Raw genomic sequence first — 16,446 nt, forward strand, 5'->3', positions numbered from 1 at the left:
GTTGGTATCCATTATATTTTATTTCTTTGGTGAAAATATTTAAATTTTAATCTATTAGGCACTTGTATGAAAGAGTTTGTTTTATTATTTTATTTTGTTTTTATTTATTTTTTTGAAACGGGGTCTTGCTCTGTCGCCCAGGCTGGAGTGCAATGGCGTGATCTTGGTTCACTGCAGCCTCTGCCTTCTGGGTTCAAGCGATTCTCCTGCCTTAGTCTCCTGAGTTACTGGGATTACAGGCATATGCCACCATGCCCGGCTAATTTTTGTGTTTTTTTTGTAGAAACGGGGTTTTGCCATGTTGGCCAGGCTGGTCTTGAACTCCTGACCTTGTGATCTGCCCACCCCTGCCTCCTAAAGTGTTAAAAAAAAAATCACTTACCAAATAAAAAAATTGACCAGGTATGGTTGTGCATACCTGCAGGACTAGCTGCTTGGGAGGCTGAGATGGGAGGATCACTTGAGCCCAGAATGTTGAAGCAAGACCTTGTCCCCTACCCCCTGCCAAAAAAACAAAAAAGCTTACTATTAAAATAATAATTAACAGGCCAGGTGCGGTGACACACACCTGTAATCTCAGCACTTCGGGAGGTCAAGACGGGTGGATCACTTGAGGTCAGAAGTTCGAGACCAGCCTGACCAACATGGCAAAAACCCATCTCAACTAAAAATACAAAAATTAGCTGGGTATGCTGGCATGTGCCTGTAATCCCAGCTACTCGGGAGCCTGAGGCAAGAAAATCATGAGCCCAGGAAGCAGAGATTGGAGGTTTCAGTGAGCTGAGATTATGCCATTGCACTCCAGCTTGGGTGAGAAAAGCGAGACTCCAGTGCAAATGAAATAATTTACGATGTCATGCTTTAGCTGTAACCTTTTTTTTTTTGAGATGGAGTTTCGCTTTTGTTACCCAGGCTGGAGTGCAATGGCGCGATCTTGGCTCACTGCAACCTCCGCCTCCTGGGTTCAGGCAATTCTCCTGCCTCAGCCTTCTGAGTAGTTGGGATTACAGGCACGCGCCACCATGCCCAGCTAATTTTTTGTATTTTTAATAGAGATGGGATTTCACCATGTTGACCAGGATGGTCTCGATCTCTTGACCTCGTGATCCACCCGCCTCGGCCTCCCAAAGTGCTGGGATTACAGGGGTGAGCCACCGCGCCCAGCCGCAGTAACCTTTTTTTAACCTTTAACTCCATCCTGAGTTACACTGACCAAAGAATCAGTATACAGGATTATATTCAGAACTACTAACAGGGTTAATAAAATGAATAAAGAATATGACTTCTTTATTATATTTATATATAAAGGTTATAACTCACATAGCTAATAGATACAGGAAAAGATAATTTCACTAAGAAAGATTTTCAAAGTAAAAAGATAACATTGTTTTTTTTGAAATGGAATCTTGCTCTTTCGCCCAGGCTAGAGTACAGGGGTGTGATCTTCGCTCACTGCAGCCTCCATCCCCTGGGTTCAAGTGATTCTTTCCCCTTGACCTCCCAAGCAGCTGGGATTATAGGCACAAACCACCACACTCGGCTAATTTTTTTTTTTTTTTTCTTTTAAGGAGGGTGAGGACCCAGCCTGAGCAGTGGGGTCCCCTCCCCCATTTTTTTGTATTTTTAGTAGAGAACAGGGTTTTACCATGTTGGTCTCAAATTCCTGAGCTCATATGATCCACCCCCGTTGACCTCCCAAAGTGCTGGGAACAGAAGCGTGAGCCACCGTGCCTGGCCAGCATTTAATTCTTATCATTGGGAAAATTTGAAATCTGGTAATACCAAGTTTGGTCACTGTGCAGGGAAATAGGAACTCTATTTTTTAAATTTTTCAGTTTTTTAATTTGTTTTGAGATGGGGTCTCACTTTGCTGCCGAGACTGGAGTACAGTGGCTCAATCACTACTCACTGCAACTTCTGCTTCCTGGGTTCAAGTGATTCTCATGCCTAAGCCTCCCAGGGTAGCTGGGACTATAGGTGCACGCCACTACACCTGGCTAATTTTTGTATTTTTTGTGGAGACTGGGTTTCACCATGTTAGCCAGGCTGGTCTCGAACTCTTGACCTCAATTGATCTGCCTGCCTCAGCCTCCCAGAGTGCTGGGATTACAGGCATGAGCCACCATGCTTAGCCAGGAACTTAATATTGCTAGTGTACATTGGTGAGAGTAAAAATTGGCTTAACTACTTAATTAGGAAATTTGGTGGTATCTAGTAACATTGAAGATACACATTCTCTGACTCCTCTTCTTGGAGTAATTTCTAAAGGAACTCCTGCATACATGTATAAGGATGATTTCATTACAATATTTTTTTGTTATCATGGAAAATTAGAAACAGCCTAAATTTCCATGGTTGGGGAGTGAATGCAAAAAGTCATTGTATGTTCATATGAAAGAATATTTTTAGCAATTAAGGGGAATATATCTTATGTATCAACATTAATGTCAGAAACATTATTGAGTGTGAAAATGCAAGATGCAGAATACCGCTGAAGTATACCATTTATATAAAATGTAAAAATGTGTAATAACTAATAAGATGTTGCTTATTGTTTATGCATACATGTATATGTGTAGTAAGTATGAAAACATGGGAAGGATTAAGACCAATTTTGAAATGGTATTTATTTTTGGGAAAGAAAGGTGGGGATGGGATTGGGGAGGAGTATAAAATGGGAATTTAGGCTTTTTTTTTTTTTCCTTTTCTTTTTTTGAGAGGGAGTCTCAAACTGTCACCCGGGCTGGAGTGCAGTGGCGAGATCTTGGCTCTCTGCAACCTCAGCTTCCCAGGTTCAAGCAATTGTCCTGCCTCAGACTCCCAAGTAGTTGGGATTACAGGCGCCTGCCACCACACCCAGCTAATTTTTTGTATTTTCAGTAGAGACAGGGTTTCACCATGTTGGCCAGGCTGCTCTCAAACTCCTGACCTTGTGATTCCCCCTCCTCAGCCTCCCAAAGTGTTGGTATTACAGGTGTGAGCCACCGTGCCTGGCCTTGGCTGTTTCTATAGTGTTTCTGGCTTTTAAAAAAAATGAAGTGGCCAGGGTTGGTGGCTCACACCTGTAATCACAGTGTTCTGGGAAGTCAGGGTAGGAGGATCACACAAGCCCAGGTGTCTGCAGTCAGCTGTGATCTTGCCACTGAACTCCAACATGGGTGACAGAGTAAAACCCTATCTCTTAAAAAAAAAAAAAAAAAAAAAAACTGAAGCAAAAATGACAAAATTTATTTACCATGTTAACATTTAAAACATCTGGCAGTGAACCAACGTGAATGTTGGTTATGATACTCTTGTTAATTTTGGTTTGTATTTTCAAATTCATAATTAACAAATACTTTAGGTAACCTAAAAAAATGGATTAGGAGGATCAGAGAAATATACCAATCTGTAAGAAATTAAGCTAGTCAGAGACATGAGTTGTGATTTTATTTCACTGTTAATGAAGTAATATTGATTTACTTTTGAAAACTTGCTTTTATATACTTTACCTTTATATTAATTATGAAATGTCTTATTTTTTATCTTTAATACCAGCTTAATCGAATTTTTTAATAAGATGAAGAAGTGGGAAGAGATGGCAAATCTACCCCCACATTTCAGAGAACGTACTGAGAGATTAGAAAGAAACTTCACTGTTTCTGCTGTAATTTTTAAGAAATATGAACCCATTTTTCAGGACATCTTTAAATACCCTCAAGAGGAGCAACCTCGTCAGCAGCGAGGAAGGAAGCAGCGGTAGGTTTTCATGTTTGTTCGTCGGGAATACACATTCATCTCTGCTGCAGTTTTGATATTTTGTTAATTTTTTTGCTAGTTAAAAAAACATGCTATTTAAATGATCTTTTTCCCAATAGTTTTCTTTTAATAATGCTTTTTTGCTTTTCGTTGTGGGTTAGCCATTAAGAGCTTGGCTTTTTTCATATTGCTAAAAGTATAGGTGTCTTTGTTTTTATAAATTTTCCTTTTTCTTATTTTATTTTATAATTATTTTTTCCTCAGTGATCCTTGTTCTGAAACCTTCCTTTTTCATTTAAACAACAAAAAATGCAGACAGACTCTGCAAGTCAGACTTCAGGGATTTTCACCCTTTAGCTGCCCTGGAGATATATTTATATCTGTATCTAGATATATATTTTATTTATTGTGCAGGGGCCATGGGAATCTCTGTATCATTCCAATTTTAGTATATGTTCTGCCAAAATGAACACTGCCCTAGATACAGATCGCTGTGTTGACCACTATATTTTCTTTTCTTTTCTTTTTTTTTTTTTTTTTTGAGACAGAGTCTTGCTCTGTTGCCCAGGCTGGAGTGAAGTGGCATGATCTCGGCTCACTGCGACCTCCGCCTCCCGGGTTCAAGCAGTTCCCTGCCTCAGCCTCCTGAGTAGCTGAGATTACAGGTGTGCACACCATGCCTGGCAAATTTTTGTATTTTTAGTAGAGGCAGGGTTTCACTGTCTTGGCCAGGCTGGTCTTGAACTCCTGAACTTGTGATGAACTCGCCTCGGCCTCCCAAAGTGCTGGAATTACAGGCATGAGCCACCACATGCAGCCAACTACTAGTTGCTACTAGTGACTGTATAGACTATTTTACTTTTATGTCAAAGTGAGAAATAATCCCCTTGAAATGACTTCTGTATTTTGATGTTTATAGTGAATCAAGAATAGAGAGACTGGATTGGGAAAAGACAGGAGAACTGAAACTATTATGAAGGTGTGCTTTCTGATCAGCTCTGCAAAGTCTATAAGCATACTCTGGCTCGGTGTTTACTACTGTTACTGATAGATAAAGGCAGTTATGGGATACACATTGCCTTCTTTATCATTGAAAGTTTTTTCATAAACTTGTTAGAAATGAAAATTCTAACAACTAGAAAAGTGTTGACAAGAAAAGCAAGGGGAAAGGAGTTATTTGGCTAGAATAAATAATGTTTGCCTCTCTTTAAATATAAAAGTTCTCTCCGACTGTGAAGGATGTTTACAATAAATGTAACCTTTTAAAAATAAAATGGGGGAATGACAAAGCAGGTGGAAAAACAAAAAAAAAATAAAAAGCTAAAACTATTTACATTTTAATATAGTTGGCACCACTGATACAGAAGCATCTGTTCTAGTTCACTAACAATTTTGGGGAATTGACTATTTAAAATGAAGTATTCTGAGCCAGGCATGGTGGCTCACACCTGTAATCCCAGCACTTTGAGAGGCTGAGGTGGGCGACTCACCTGAGGTCAGGAGTTTGAGACCAGCCTGGCCAACATGGCAAAACCCTGTCTCTACTAAAAATACAAAAATTAGCTGGGTGTGGTGGTGCACACCTGTAATCCCAGCTACTTGGGAGGCTGAGGCATCCCTTGAATCGGGAGGCAGAGGTTGCAGTGAGCCAAGATCATGCCACTGCACTCCAGCTTGGGCGACAAAAATGAAACTCCATCTCATAAATATAAAAGGAAGTATTCTGGTCAGGTGTGGTGGCTCACGCCTGTAATCCCAGCACAGAGGCCGAGGCGGGAGGTCAGGAGTTTAAGACCAGCCTGGCCAATGTGGTGAAACCCCGTCTCTACTAAAAATACACAAATTAGTGGGATGTAGTGGCGGGTACCTGTAATCTCAGCCACTTGGAAGGGTGAGGTGGAAGAATCACTTGAACCTAGGAGGCAGAGGTTGCAGTGAGCCGAGATCCTGCCACTGCACTCCAGCCTGGGTGATAGAGCAAGAATCTGTTTTAAAAATAAATAAATAAATAAAATGATGTATTCTTCCAGCACTTTGGGAGGCCAAGGCAGGTGGATCACTTGAGGTCAGGAGTTCAAGACCAGCCTGGCTGACATGGCAAAACCCCATCCCTACTAAAAATGCAAAAATTAGTTGGTCGTGGTGGCGTGTGCCTGTAGTCCCAGTTACTTGAGAGGTTGAGGCAGGTGAATCGCTTCAACCCAGGAGGCGGAGGTTGTAGTGAGCTGCGATCACCCCATTACACTGCAGTCTAGGTGACGGAGTGAGACTCCATCTCAAAATAAATAAATAAATAAATAAATAAATAAATAAATAAATAAATAAAATATGCTTTGCTATGACTGTATACAGCATCTTGGACACACTGTTTTGAAAGTTTGTCACTGTTTGGCACTAATTCACAGGAAATACACTATTTTGAAAGTTTGTCATTGTTTGGCACTAATTCACAGGAAATACACTATTTTGAAAGTTTGTCACTGTTTGGCACTAATTCACAGGAAATACTGTTAGGTATTATGTAGGACACAGGCATTTTTTAAAACACCAAAGCCCACAGTCTTTCTTTTGAGAGCTTGCAGTATAGTCAGTGAGATGAGGTAGGTGTGAGGATTCCAGTGCATGCAGTGCAGTATGTCCTAAAGGTTGGATGGAAGCTTTGTGTTGAGTCTGAGTGAGACCAATGTGATCATTTATAGAAAGATAGCTTCTTTCTTTGGAGTATCTGGAAAATAATTGAGATTGTACTTGTTTTTATATTTCTTAGGATGTATATACTACCTGATTCTAATTAACAGAATTGTAAAAGGCCATGCGCAGTGGCTCACATCTGATCCCAGCACTTTGGGAGGCTGAAGTGGCCTGATCACTTGAGTCTAGGAGTTTGAGACCAGCCTGGGCAACATGGCAAAACTTCATCTCCACAAAAAATACAAAAGTTAGCTTGGAGTGGTGGCACACACCTGTGGTCCCAGCTACTGGGGAGGATGAGGTGGGAGGATCACTTGAACTTGGGAGGTTGAGGCTGCAGTGAGCTGTGATCATACCACTGCACTCCAGTTTGGGTGACAGAGCAGGACCTTGTCTCAGAAAAAAAAAAATCAGTTTATTAGAGATTTTACATTTTTATCACTTTGTATACTTTCTATTAGCTCTTCCTGCTAACTATAGTCATAATGTATAGCACTTACTGAGCATTTATTGTGGGGCAGGGACTCTTTTAAGACTTAAATAGGTAGTACTTCAGTTAATCCCTGTGACAACCTTGTGATGCTCATACTGTTTTTACAGATAGAGAAAATAAGCCGCTGAGAGGTTAAAAAATTTGGCCAGGGTCATACAACTGTTAGATGTGGAGCTCTTAGGGAAACTGACTACAGAACCCATGTGCTTTACTGTGACTGTATACTGCATCTCTGTTTGAAAATTTGTCACTATTTGTTTAGCACTTATCCACAGGAAATACTGTTAGGTATTACGTAGGACACAGGCATTTTTTAAAACACCAAAGCCCACAGTCTCTGTCCCTTGAGAGCTTACGGCACAGTCAGCGAGATGAGGCAGGTATGAAGATTCCAGTGCATGCAATGCAGTGTGTTATAAAAGTCCCGTGACTACAACAGGGAATAGAGATGTAAAACTTAGGAGGAAAAGAAATCACTATGAATAAGCCAGTCAGATAAGTTTACATGGAATAAGTAGAAATGGGTCTTGAAAGATGGGTAGGATTTTGATAGGTGAATTTGGAGATACAGATAGCACCTTCTGTGCAGAGGAAACAACAAGAAAAGACACAAAAGGAGTAAAGCAAGAGGAAATGTGGGAGGTTAGTCAATTTTTTTTTTTCTAGAATTCTCAAGTTGTAAAGCCAGAATTAAGAGTAGCTTAAGTGTTAAGCTAAAAAAATTGAATTTTATTTTGGTAGGCAACCAGAATTAGAAATAGTTTATCATGTGCCTATGGTAGAGGGACTACTTTTAAAAGCAAAACACTACATTTATTCCATGGACTGGTGAATTAAGTACAGTATTGTACCCAGAAGAATAATCTTTTGACAAGTGAAATGACTAAGGTCCAGGTAAGCAAGTGTATCCTGGCTAATGGTAGTGCTGGAACTAAGTCTGGTCTGATCGCCACGGAATTTTGTTCTTCTCCGCCCCTTGTTAGAATAAGGCTGTTGGGATGTGGAGACCACACATTTCTTGTCTAAACGTTGCCAGAGGTTTTGGTAGAAAAGCCAAGCTTAACGCAGGTCAGAAACTCCATTTAGCAAACAACTTGGCAATATACAACAGGAACTCTTAATGGATGGAAGTATAAGGAATTATAGGAAGCTTATAATTTACATTAAAAAGGCCTTTTGTGATTTGATATAGTCTGGAATATCTTTAGAGGAGGAGAGAGGGATACAGGTCATTAGCTGTGAAAAAGGAGAAAAAAATGACATATCTGACTCTATATGTTAAAGCAACATAGCATTGCTATGTCATCAAAAGAACTATTTTTATTCATGTTATTTTCTACCTTACCTATCTTGCCCTCAAAAAAGTTTAAAAAATTCTTTAAGAATTTTCTTTTCTTTGAGATGGGCTCTTTCCCTCGATCCCAGCTATTTCCTACCAATATTTTGTTGAGGCAGAACTTCCACGTTTTCCATGTGAACCTGGATCTGGTATCTCTCCCTTTAACTGTGGGTTTTATTTCACACCTAATTTATGGTCATTTGGGATGTCTTTTTTCTGATTCTTCTGTTGTCTCATGACTTTTTTTTTCTTCCCTCAAAGGCGACAGCCCTGTACTGTGTCTGAAATTTTCCATTTTTGTTGGGTGCTTTTTATATATGCAAAAGGTAAGAAAATAGTAATATTTATTTAGATATTAATACATTTATTTACATTTTTAGGTATTAATTTTGTCAACTTTAATATGTATCAAGAAAAGATTTTCACTGAAACTTTTCTCAAGGGTTTTAATGCTAGATTCTTTTTTAAGTATTGCTTTTTCATCAAAGGGTCTATTGGATTTCTTTACAATATCCAAATCTTCTCTTATTAAATGGAAAGTCCTTAAATTGTTGTATACAACATCTTTTCTACCCAAAGTTATTCTTCCAAATTCTGAGCTGAAAACATATTATTCTGTATATGCTTGTATTGTGAACTCTATTTTTCATGAGACGTATCTTATTTAGTTGAGTGCAACTACTGATCAACCTCAGAACAGTTCAAATTTTTTTTTTGCATCTTATTCACATAAATATAATTAGTCAAATACCTTTATATAGTACTTATTTTCTTTCCCTTTTTCCTCATCTCCTTTAACCTACCCAAGGTCTGCATTCAGTGAAATACATGCCTCTTATTTTTTTGTCTTTTTTGTATTTCTTTTTTTTTTTTTTTTTTTTGCAACGCAGTCTCGCTCAGTCTCCTTGGGTGGAGTGCAGTGGTGCACTGCAGCCTCCACCTCCCAGGTTCAAGTAGTTCTTCTGCCTCAGCCTCCTGAGTAGCTGTGATTACAAGTGCCCGCCACCACGTTCAGCTAATTTTTGTGTTTTCAGTAAAGATGGGGTTTCACTATGTTGGCCAGGCTGGTCTCGAACTCCTGACCTTAGGTGATCTGCCCACCTTGGCCTCCCAAAATGCTGGGATTATAGGTGTGAGCCACGGCACCCAGCTCCTTTTTGTATTTCTATGTAGAAATAATTCTTAGTAATCTAAAGTAGATAGAAAAGTACAGTTATATTATTACATAGCTTTCCTCTGTATGCTATGTGTAATGCCTTTGCCACTAAGATAGCTCAATAAAATGCAAAGTTAAAAACAAAGAATCATAGAGCTGGAAGGAGTTTCATAAACATAGGAGAGATTATCATTATTAGATTAACTAGCTTATTCACTTTATTTTTTATTTTTATTTTTGAGACAGGCTGTTGCCCAGGCTGGAGTACAGTGGCATGATCTCTGAACCTCCCAGGTTCAAGCAATTCTTGTGCCTCAGCCTCCCAAGTAGCTGGGATTGCAGATGTGCGCCACCACACCTGGCTAATTTTTGTACTTTTAGTAGAGATGGGGTTTTACCATGTTGGCCAGGCTGGTCTCGAACTCCTGACTGTAAGTGATCCGCCACCTCAGCCTCCCAAAGTGTTAGAATTACAGGCATGAGCCACCATGCCCAGCCAACTTACTCACTTTAAAGATTAGGCAGCTGAATCACTTCCTAGCCTTTTGGCTAAGGTCAGCTGTAAAGATTATGCAGCTGAGCCCAGAAACTAGCTGCTAGGAACAGAGCTAGGATTTGAACTCAGATCTGGTTCCTGGTACTTAGTTTTATGCTGGATGTGAAGGCCTCTGAGAAGAATGTGTGATACCATTGGTCTCCAGGTTTGATTTGTCTAATTACAGCTGGTCCTCTCTAGCTAGTTAGGGAGAGAGCCACCATCCTTCCTTCCCTGAGCTGCATGTTTAAGAGAAAAATCTTTCTTCTGTCATATATGACACTGGCATGTTTCTTTTTTTTTTTCTTTTTGAGACGGAGTTTCACTCATGTTACCCAGGCTGGAGTGCAATGGCGCGATCTCGGCTCACCGCAACCTCCGCCTCCTGGGTTCAGGCAATTCTCCTGCCTCAGCCTCCTGAGTAGCTGGGATTACAGGCATGCACCACCATACCCAGCTAATGTTTTGTATTTTTAGTAGAGACGGGGTTTCACCATGTTGACCAGGATGGTCTCGATCTGTTGACCTCGTGATCCACCCGCCTCGGCCTCCCAAAGTGCTGGGATTACAGGCTTGAGCCACCGCGCCTGGCCCACTGGCATGTTTCTTTAGTGATGATAAGGTGGCATGATCAGTGGCATGAAATAAAGGCTTCAGAGTATATAAACCATTTCTACAGTGGCTACAAATTTTAGAATGTGCAACTGCTATTATGAATGATAGTAATCTTTTCTTATGATTGTATTGAGCAAGTATGTTTGACTTCTAGGATTTTTATCTGTTTTGTTTGTCTCTTATGGCATATATAGACTTAAAAGTAAATATATTTGGTACTATATACAGTATGTACAATACAGGAAGAAAATTTTATTGTCCTTTGTTCTCACTGGACTGGTTGGGGTGGCTTATTTTTTTTTTTTTTTTCCATAATTAACTCAGTGTTTGAAGTTTATCTCATTAATTCAGTGTATAATAATTCCATCTTAAGAACCTTTGTGGGTTGTGCATGGTGGTGGACGCCTGCAATCCCAGCTATTCGAGAGGCTGAGGTGGGAGAATCGCTTGAACCTGTGAGGCAGAGGCTGCAGTGAGCTGAGATTGTGCCTCGAGTCTGGGCCACAGAGCAAGACCCTGTCCCCCCCACCCCCCCCAAAAAAAAGAACCTTTGTCCTCTCACAGTCCACCACCGTGATCTTTTATACTGAACCATTATCTTTTCTAATAGTCATTTAATTGCTTTAATTCAGCTCTTATTTTGGGGAAAGTTATATTCTTTTATAGCCAGCTTTCTAATAACATTCTCTGAAGTGTATAGACATCTCATTGTCTCATTCTTGATAAACAGGTCAACTGTTGACTGCTATTTTTGTTGACTTCTCATGGCAGGTACATACCAGTGACAAGTTCGGGCTTGTCACATGAAGGGCTTTGGGCCAGAAGACTGATAGGTGCCATTTCCTGTTTTAGATGAAGTCCCAAACTTTCTCATTCCTGATACCAGCTCTGGAGATAAAACATTTCTATTTACTTGTTATCTTTGTTGATTAACAGATAAAATATCTCACAAACTCAGATTTATTTATAAGGCCAGAATTTGAAATAGAAAGTATGTCATGTTGAGAGAGTCCTAGAATTTAATTTAGATTCTGATCTTTATGGGGCATTTCAGCTTTTTGTTAGACGTTGCAGTGCTGCTGGGTTTTTTTTCCCTTCCATAGCAAGTGCACACCAGTAACAAGTTTAGGCTTGTTGGTGTGATGGGCTTTATAGCTTGAAACCAGTAGGTGCTACTTACTTCCTGTTTAACAATGAGGAACCAAGTATATTTTAAAATTAAACCTCTTTATAGTAGAACCAAGCAAGTTGTTTGGCTATATCAATCCACAGTTTAATGTATTGATTATCATTTGCCTTTTTGGCAACAGAAGAATGTTTTCTTCTTTAAGTTGATTTGTTGAATGTTTCCATCTGTACAAAAAAAGAATTGCTTTGTATATGCTAAGGTAAGTGGTAACTTTCTTTGGCAGAATAGAGAGAAAGGGAAACAAAGCTGCACCCGTGTGTGTGTGTGTGTGTGTGTGTGTGTGTGTGTGTGCGCGCGTGCCTACACACTTGGGTAGGCATTAAGTATGAAAACGCTAAGGTTTGGAATTAATTCTTCAGATATATGTTAGCTATTTAAATTGAATTAATCCCATGAGACAAGAATGTAAAATCACCATAAAACAAACGTTCAGTGTTTAACCAAAAAAGGGATAGGCTTGAAGTTATGAAATAACTAGAAATAATTCTTAATTCCTAGGAAATTAAGATAGAATGGTTTAACTACATGTAAAAATGTGTTCAGTGTTAGAGTTCAGCCAGCACTACAGAAATGACATGTTTCTGTTAGTTTAGGTTTTGATTTCTCTCTTTTTGTGTGTGTGTGTGTGTGTTTTTAAAGATGGGGTTTCACCATGATGGCCAGGCTGGTCTTGAACTCCTGACCTCAGGTGATTCACCCACCTCAGCCTCCCAAAGTGTTAGGATTACAGGCGTGAGCCACAGCGCCCGGCTGGTTTTGATTTCTTATTTCTTTGTTACCAAGCATCAGCAATTATTCTTGGGATTAGTAGCTCTAGAATTGAAATATATTTAATGATATTCCTGTTGCATTAATTTCTATGAGCTTATAATTTAGAAAAGTATTTAAAATGTTACTGTCAGAGTCTGATCAAAAGTTCTGGTCTTTAAAATATATGTGGCCGGGCGCGGTGGCTCAAGCCTGTAATCCCAGCACTTTGGGAGGCTGAGGCGGGTGGATCACGAGGTCAAGAGATCGAGACCATCCTGGTCAACATGGTGAAACCCCGTCTCTACTAAAAATACAAAAAATTAGCTGGGCATGGTGGTGCGTGCCTGTAATCCCAGCTACTCAGGAGGCTGAGGCAGGAGAATTGCCTGAATCCAGGAGGCGGAGGTTGCGGTGAGCCGAGATCGCGCCATTGCACTCCAGCCTGGGTAACGTAAGTGAAACTCCGTCTCAAAAAAAAAAAAAAAAAAATATATATATATATATATATGTATATACGAATAATGAATTATTTTTTCAGCTGTCTCCTAAGTATTTCTAATAATTTTCATGACAAAAATGTTTTCATGCAAAACAAGTTCTTACAGTTTGAGATAATTTATAAAGTTTTTTGTGTTCAGGATTTTCAAAGAAAAGACCAATGACAAAGTTTTAATCAGCTACTAGTTATTTAATAAACAATGAATGAATGAATGGCATTTTTAGTAAAGTTACAGTTTTTACTAAGCTCTTAGTTAAGCTGCAGTTTACGCCTATAATCCTAGAACTTTGGGAGACCAAGGCAGGAGAATCACTTGAGTCCAGGAGTTCAAGACCAGCCTAGGTAACATAGCAAGACTTCATCTCTAAAAAAATTTTTTTTAATTAGCCATATGTGATGGCGTGAGCCTGTAATTTCAGCTGCCCAGGATGCTGAGACAGGAAGATCCCTTGAGCACAAGAGGTTGAGGCTGCAGTGAGTCATGATCACACCACTGCACTGCAGCCTGGGTGACCCACCAAGACTCTGTCTCTTTAAAAAAAAAAGAAAGAGAAAATTTATTAAGATATAAGAGTAATATCTCAAAATCTAAGTTTGCCAAAACACTTATTGTCAACTTTGTACAGTGTTGTATAATGTTATATAATTAAAGGATGAAATTATTTTTAAAATGTTATAAAGTTGAAGCTAATTTAACTCTGCAACTGCTTATAATCCTGCAGGTAATTTCCCCATGATTAGCGATGATTTGGTCAATTCTTACCACCTGCTGCTGTGTGCTTTGGACTTAGTTTATGGAAATGCCCTTCAGTGTTCTAATCGTAAAGAACTTGTGAACCCTAATTTTAAAGGTAGGTTTGTAAATCAAAGATTTTTGGGCAATCTTCATTTCTATGTTATGTTTACCCTTGGGAGTTGTGCAGGTTTCCTAGCATCAGTATTTTGAAAAGCTCCCATCATTACAGTTATCCAGGGTACTTATAACTAAGTGTCAAGCTTCCTGTAAAAATATTTTTGGAAAAATAATTGCAGATACCACAAAGTTTGAAGTCTTAAATGACAACTTTAGAATTTTCTGAAATATATACTCAACAAGCAGAAGGCATTTAGAAACTCAGAGTTGCATAGATAACATTAAAGATGATAGCGTTTTTCTACATTGGCAAACTGTGCTTGACACATTGTAGGATATCTAAAAGACTTTGCTGAAAGAATCTCATTTCAAATTTTGGTACAGAAAACAGTTATGGTTCTAAAATATGTAAAATGAACTTTCACCTTCTAAACTACAGATATATAAAGATTTTGGCATTGCATTTACTAGAACTTAGGTATATCATTTCTATGAATGATAAACAGTTATGAGCTCAAATTAGGATTTACAAAGCAAATATTAAAAAGTATGTATAGAGCTAAAATAAATATTGCTGCTGCTATTTGAGTAATATTGTAATAGGATTCTGGGTGACTCTCAGTTTTGAGGTGATTCCAGTTAAAATTTCAGCTTGTCTATCAAGGTAGGTTTGTAAAATTAGTGGAGTTTTATTTCAGTTGCTCCTGGTGTGGTAAATTTAATGTTCCTAATAGTCTTTTCTGTTCTTTCTCTCATTTCTGTCCTAACTCCCTTTTATATTCCCAAAAAGCTGCTTCCTTTCACTTTTACCCTTTTTTTTTTTTTTAAATTAAAAAGTTTTTTTTTTTTTTTTGAAATATTGCCATATACAGGGTCTCACTCTGTCACCCAGGCTGGGGTGCAGCGGTGCAATCACTATTCACTGCAGCCTCAATCTCCCAGGCTCAGATGATCCTCCCATCTCAGCCTCCCAGGTAGCTGGGACTACAAATGCACACCACCACACCAAGCTAATTTTTTGTATTTTTTAATAGAGATGGGGTTTGGCCATGTTTCCTGGGCTGGTCTCAAACTCCTGAACTCAACGATGCACCCACCTTGGCCTCCCAAAGTGCTAGGATTACAGGCATGAAGCCACCATGTCCTGCCTTTACCTCTTTATTTTTTATTTGATTTTTTTCTTTTGTCCTGAGTCTAGGGGAAGAATAAATTGCAAGTTAGTATGAAATAGATCTAATACAGTCAAAGTATATAGTCTCTGAATAGTGTAATTTTTTTTAAAGTGGTGTTTTTTGTTTGAATGTAAAATTTACTTGCAAAGTTATATTTTATTTTTGTGGTTTTTAGATCTCATTATCCTTTAATATCCTAAAATTTAATTTTTTAGCTTCCCTCTTAACCATCTCTGCATAGATAATTGAACAACTGAAATCTTTTGAGTAATGATATACTTTACTTCTATTTGCCATTTTTTTTAAAATTTAAGTTCTGGGGTACATGTGCAGATCTTGCAGGATTGTTACATAGGTATACACATGCCATGGTGGTTTGCTGCCTCCTTCCCCGTGTCACCTACATTAGGTATTTCTCCCAAGGTTATCCTTCCCCAACCTCCCCACCCCCTGCTATCCCCCCCCTAGATCCCCATCCCCCAACAGACCCCAGTGTGTGATGTTCCCCTCCTTGTGTCCATGTGTTCTCATTGTTCAACACCCACCTGTGAGTGAGAACATGCAGTGTTTGGTTTTTCGTTCTTGTGTCAGTTTGCTGAGAATGATGGTTTCCAGATTCATCCATGTCCCTGCAAATAGAGTCAAAATAGGCCAATATATACTGTTTCCTATATATTCATATGCTAACTGGTATACTGATTAGACTCTGTGTTTTACTTTTTAGTTTATTACAAATTGGCTCATTGTGTGTAACTGATATATCTGTTTTGTGATTCTATACACCATAGGCCTATCTGAAGATTTTCATGCTAAGGATTCTAAACCTTCCTCTGACCCCCCTTGTATCATTGAGAAACTGTGTTCCTTACATGATGGCCTAGTTTTGGAAGCAAAGGGGATAAAGGAACATTTCTGGAAACCCTATATTAGGAAACTTTATGAAAAAAAGGTTTGTAAGTAGCAAAGAAATAATGTCAAAGTGTTTTCTGGAGAAAAACTTGATTTAACGTGATGACTTAAGGATCTCTTCTTTCATCGTAGCTCCTTAAGGGAAAAGAAGAAAATCTTACTGGGTTTCTAGAGCCTGGGAACTTTGGAGAGAGTTTGTGAGTCCCTATGTTATAAAATGTTTTAATATTTTAAATTGTATACTTAAGAAACTTTGGAGGTTAGTGTTTTTATTGTTTGTGCTCTGGAAACTTAGAATATGTTTTATGAGAGAATACAGGGAAGCAAAAATTGTCACCTAATACAAGCACCCGTTTTTAAATGTATTCAAAATTGTATGGCTGTTCTTTGAAGTTTCATTAAGCTTCTGGATTATAAATTTTGAAATAAATTCTTCTGGAACTATGTGGGTGAAAATTGATGATGTCTAAGTGTGCAAGTCTTTAGGGGTGCCTAGAGCCGCTAGGC

The 16,446-nt window shown here is 38.8% G+C and overlaps 1 protein-coding gene and 1 non-coding gene across 5 annotated transcripts in view; one reads left to right on the forward strand and one right to left on the reverse strand.

Moving 5' to 3' along the window:
- The window catches only part of RBL2 (RB transcriptional corepressor like 2), a 55,101-nt gene that overhangs the window by 4,943 nt on the left and 33,712 nt on the right, over window positions 1-16,446 (forward strand). For 2 of the 4 annotated variants that reach the window (XM_032255730.1, XM_032255731.1), the window contains exons 3-7: window positions 3,538-3,738; window positions 8,523-8,587; window positions 13,728-13,856; window positions 15,819-15,979; window positions 16,072-16,136. In XM_032255730.1, the coding sequence (XP_032111621.1) occupies window positions 3,538-3,738; window positions 8,523-8,587; window positions 13,728-13,856; window positions 15,819-15,979; window positions 16,072-16,136 (621 nt within the window). Of the gene's footprint in view, window positions 1-3,537; window positions 3,739-8,522; window positions 8,588-11,064; window positions 11,956-13,727; window positions 13,857-15,818; window positions 15,980-16,071; window positions 16,137-16,446 lie in introns of those variants that run through there. The other 2 variants (XM_032255733.1, XM_032255734.1) reach the window with 2 other exon arrangements.
- LOC116534960 lies at window positions 4,107-4,209 on the reverse strand. The gene has a single exon (XR_004261972.1). It is a non-coding gene; the product is annotated as a U6 spliceosomal RNA (small nuclear RNA).

This window comes from Sapajus apella, unplaced genomic scaffold (genome assembly GCF_009761245.1).
Source record: "Sapajus apella isolate SASKATOON/1434 unplaced genomic scaffold, GSC_monkey_1.0 scaffold90, whole genome shotgun sequence".
NCBI classification, from domain to species: domain Eukaryota; kingdom Metazoa; phylum Chordata; class Mammalia; order Primates; family Cebidae; genus Sapajus; species Sapajus apella.